The sequence below is a fragment of the Myotis davidii genome, unplaced genomic scaffold (genome assembly GCF_000327345.1).
Source record: "Myotis davidii unplaced genomic scaffold, ASM32734v1 scaffold450, whole genome shotgun sequence".
Classification (NCBI taxonomy): domain Eukaryota; kingdom Metazoa; phylum Chordata; class Mammalia; order Chiroptera; family Vespertilionidae; genus Myotis; species Myotis davidii.
This window is the reverse complement of record NW_006282385.1, coordinates 1,000,155-1,003,817: the sequence shown is the minus strand read 5'-3', so window position 1 is coordinate 1,003,817 and position 3,663 is coordinate 1,000,155. Positions and strand designations below refer to the sequence as shown.

The window sequence follows — 3,663 nt, the reverse complement described above, 5'->3', positions numbered from 1 at the left end:
TGCTGCTGAAAGCAGGTTTCTGGCCTTTCTTTACCTTCTGTATTTGAAACAGTGTTGCGATCCTGCTGGCTGAAGCCCGACGGACTAAAGCAGGTTTCTGGGGTTTTGTTTAGCTTCTATATTTGTTACATAGTTGCAGAGTTGCAGGCTCAGAGGCCTGCAGCAGCAGGCGGGGAACACTGGTTTTCTCCGTCACTGAAGCTAGCAAGCCTCATGTTCAGTTTAAGCTGCCTGGTTGCCGGCCGCCATCTTGGCTGGCAGTTAATTTGCATATCTCCCTGATTAGCCAATGGGAAGGGTAGCGGTTGTACGCTAATTACCATGTTTCTTTTTTATTAGATAGGATGATTTTAAATAGCTTATTCCTTATTTAGGAGTAGTATTTCATGATGTGAGTACATCATGGTTTGTTTATCCATTCACCTTCTGGTAGACATTTGCATTGTTTCAACATTTGTGTACAAGTCTCTGTGTGGAAATATGTTTTTGTTTAACTTGGAATGATATCTAGGAGAACTGGTTAGTTACAGTAGGCATATATTTAACTTAAGAAACTCCCAGGCTGTTTTTCTGCAGTCGCTGTACACTCTGCATTCCACCAGCAGAGCATGAGTGCTCCAGAAGCTCCACATTCTTGTCCCCACACAGTGTGGCCAGTGAACTTAATTTTAGCCATTCTAACTGATAGGTGGTGGTGGCGGCAAAGTTTTTTGGGGGGTTGGTTGGGGAGATTACATTAAAATCCAACTTTCCTATTTTTTATTTTTGTTTTAATCCTCACCTGATGATATTTTTTTCCATTGATTGATTTTTTGAGAGAGAGTGGGAGGGAGGGAGAAAGAAAAAAACATTAATATAAGAGAGATACATCTATTGGTTGCCTCTGTCATGCACTCCAACAGGGGCTGGGCATCGGACCTGCAACCCAGGTACATGCCCTTGACAGGGAATTAAACCCATGATCCTTCTGTGCACAGGTGGAGTGGACACTAACCATTGAGAACACTGACCAGGGCTCCAGCTTTTTTGTTTTTATTGGAAAAAAATAAGACAGGAAGAATTGGTAATGTTGAATCCATATTCATACAGAACAACAGTTGTCTAGAGTAGAGGAGTCTTAGCATAGCAACAGACCCAGTTGGAAGCGTCTTCTCTCTCATTTCTCCTGGAGCTCCAAATATTCCAGTGTCACTCAAATATTAAGGCCCAGTGCCAGTTGTAATTTATCATTATGTTTGTTTTACTGTTTATGTGACAGTAGTGTGACATTTCTCTCTACCCATGTCTTTTAAAAAACTTTTCAATTAAAAAAAGGCCCAATTTTTTTGTTTTTGTTTACTTCATTGGTATATGACATTTATAATATTTGTATATTTTCCAAGAAACTTTATCCTAATAGTTTTAACAAAACAACTGAAAAATACTCTTGGTAAGCCCAAAGCACTTTATAAACCTAAAAATATCACATTTTCATATTTTGTTTTTGTTTACATCATTGGTATATATCAAATCACAAATTGTATATGCATTGAATTATCACAGGTGAATACGCTGTCTAACTACCACCCAAGTCAAGAAATAAAAACATTGGCAAGGCTCCCATTTTGTCTGTTCCTAACTACTAACACACCCTTCCTCCCAAAGTTAACTGTTGTCCTTATTTCTATTAGCACATTAGATTGAACCATCTGGTATTGCTGTTTATGGATCAGAAATGATTAAATAGTGGTAATTGCACATGGTTCAATGTTATTATGGTGATATTTCCATTTATATAAGTGGATTATTCATTATATACCCTTTTGTGTGTGACTTAAATAAGCCTTATTTTTGTGTCCCTCATCCTATAGTGTATAGAAGTTCATATTTATTGCTGTATAATATTTAATTCTGTAAATACAACATGTATTCATTCAAGTTTTTTAATTTTATAAGCAATGCTGCCATGAACAATTTTGCATTTGTTTTTTACTGTGCACACATTTCTGTTGGGTACATAGCTAGAGGTGGAATTGCTAAGTCATAGGGTATGCCTGTGTGCAGCTTTCCAAAATGCTAGTCTACTCTTCCACTAGTGCACATCCCCATCCATGGTTGCTGTTGTCAGTCAGCCTTACAGTTGTAGCCATTCTGAAAGGTATGTGGCTTTGATTTGTATTTCTCAGACAGACTAATGAAGTTGAACATATTTTCATATATTTATGAGTCATTTGAATTCCTCTTTTGTGAAATGCTTTTTAAGTGTTTCACCCATTTTTCTTTCACAGTCCTTCTTTTCCTTTGGATTTGAAGGTTACATTCTGGATATAAGTTTTTTGTCAATTATATATATTGCAAACACTTCCTCATCCGTGTGAATTGCATTTTTGCTCTCGATGAACAGGGTAGTAGAATAGTGTATGGAATTCAAAGAGTTTTCATTTTTTGTGAATTATTGATAAGAAAATTAAGGGAATATATTATTAAATATTAAGGTGAGGGTATATTCTTATTATTTTTTTTTTTGTGAATTATTGATAAGAAAATTAAGGGAATATATTATTAAATATTAAGGTGAGGGTATATTCTTACTAATTTATTTTTATCATGATTAATATAAAAATTGAATGGTTAGAACTTTGAATCTGTGAGAGTATTTTGTCACGTTTCCCTCTTTTTGCCTCTAGGAGCTCATGGAACTCATGTAGCAAGTATAGCTGCTGGGCATTTTCCAGAAGAACCTGAACGGAATGGTGTGGCTCCTGGTGCCCAAATTCTTTCAATCAAGATTGGTGATACAAGACTGAGCACAATGGAAACAGGCACAGGCCTTATAAGAGCTGTGAGTTTTTGTGAGGTGTTGGTTGGGAAGATTAATAATTGATGATCTGTGATATTTTTAGGTTTATAAAGTGCTTTGGGCTTACCAAGAGTATTTTTCAGTTATTTTGTTAAAATTATTAGGATAAAGTTTCTTGGAAAATATACAAATATTATTCATATTATACTTCTCATTTCTACTAAATCTCCTAACAAGCTATTTTGAGGTACTTTAAAACAACCAAAAAGGCCTCTTTACCATCTTACTCCATTAGCCTAAGAAGAATTTAACTAATACTCTACATTTCATTTTAATATGAATCATATTTTAATTTAATTTTGGTAAGAACCATTCCATTTTCTCTTTCTCTCCCCTATTCCGATCTGCAAATGCTAGTTTTGTTTTGTGTGTGGGTTTTTGTTTGTTTGTTTTTGTAATTTTTAAAAATCTCTACCTAGGGACATGCTTTTATTGATTTGAGGGAGACAGAGGGAGAGAGAGAGAAAACCATTGATGTGAGAGAGAAACATTGATTGGTTGCTTCCTTACAGATCCCGATTGGATATCAAACCCAAAACCTAGTTTGTGCCCTGACCAGGAATTGAACCCACAAACTTTTGATGTATGCGACTATGTACCAATTGAGCCTCACTGGCCAGGTCTCTAGTTTTGGTTTTTATAGATATTTACTATATGCTGTCTCCCCCTACCTTTTAAAAAGTTTATTAACCATTTGCTTAGAAGTAACATATATTTGGATTTAAGTTAGAATATGATTAAGAAACTGGGATTCTATGCCTTTATTTTACTGGCATGTCTGTTTCTGTACATTGCTTCCTAAATTAGATTATTCTCTTTTTAAT

At 35.4% G+C, this 3,663-nt stretch overlaps 1 protein-coding gene across 1 annotated transcript in view; it reads left to right on the top strand.

The window, feature by feature from the left end:
- Positions 1–3,663, top strand: part of TPP2 (tripeptidyl peptidase II) — a 113,120-nt gene that overhangs the window by 61,074 nt on the left and 48,383 nt on the right. Inside the window, exon 7 of the mRNA XM_015559104.1 lies at positions 2,667–2,821. Coding sequence (XP_015414590.1) covers positions 2,667–2,821 — 155 coding nt within the window. The remainder of the gene's footprint in view (positions 1–2,666; positions 2,822–3,663) is intronic.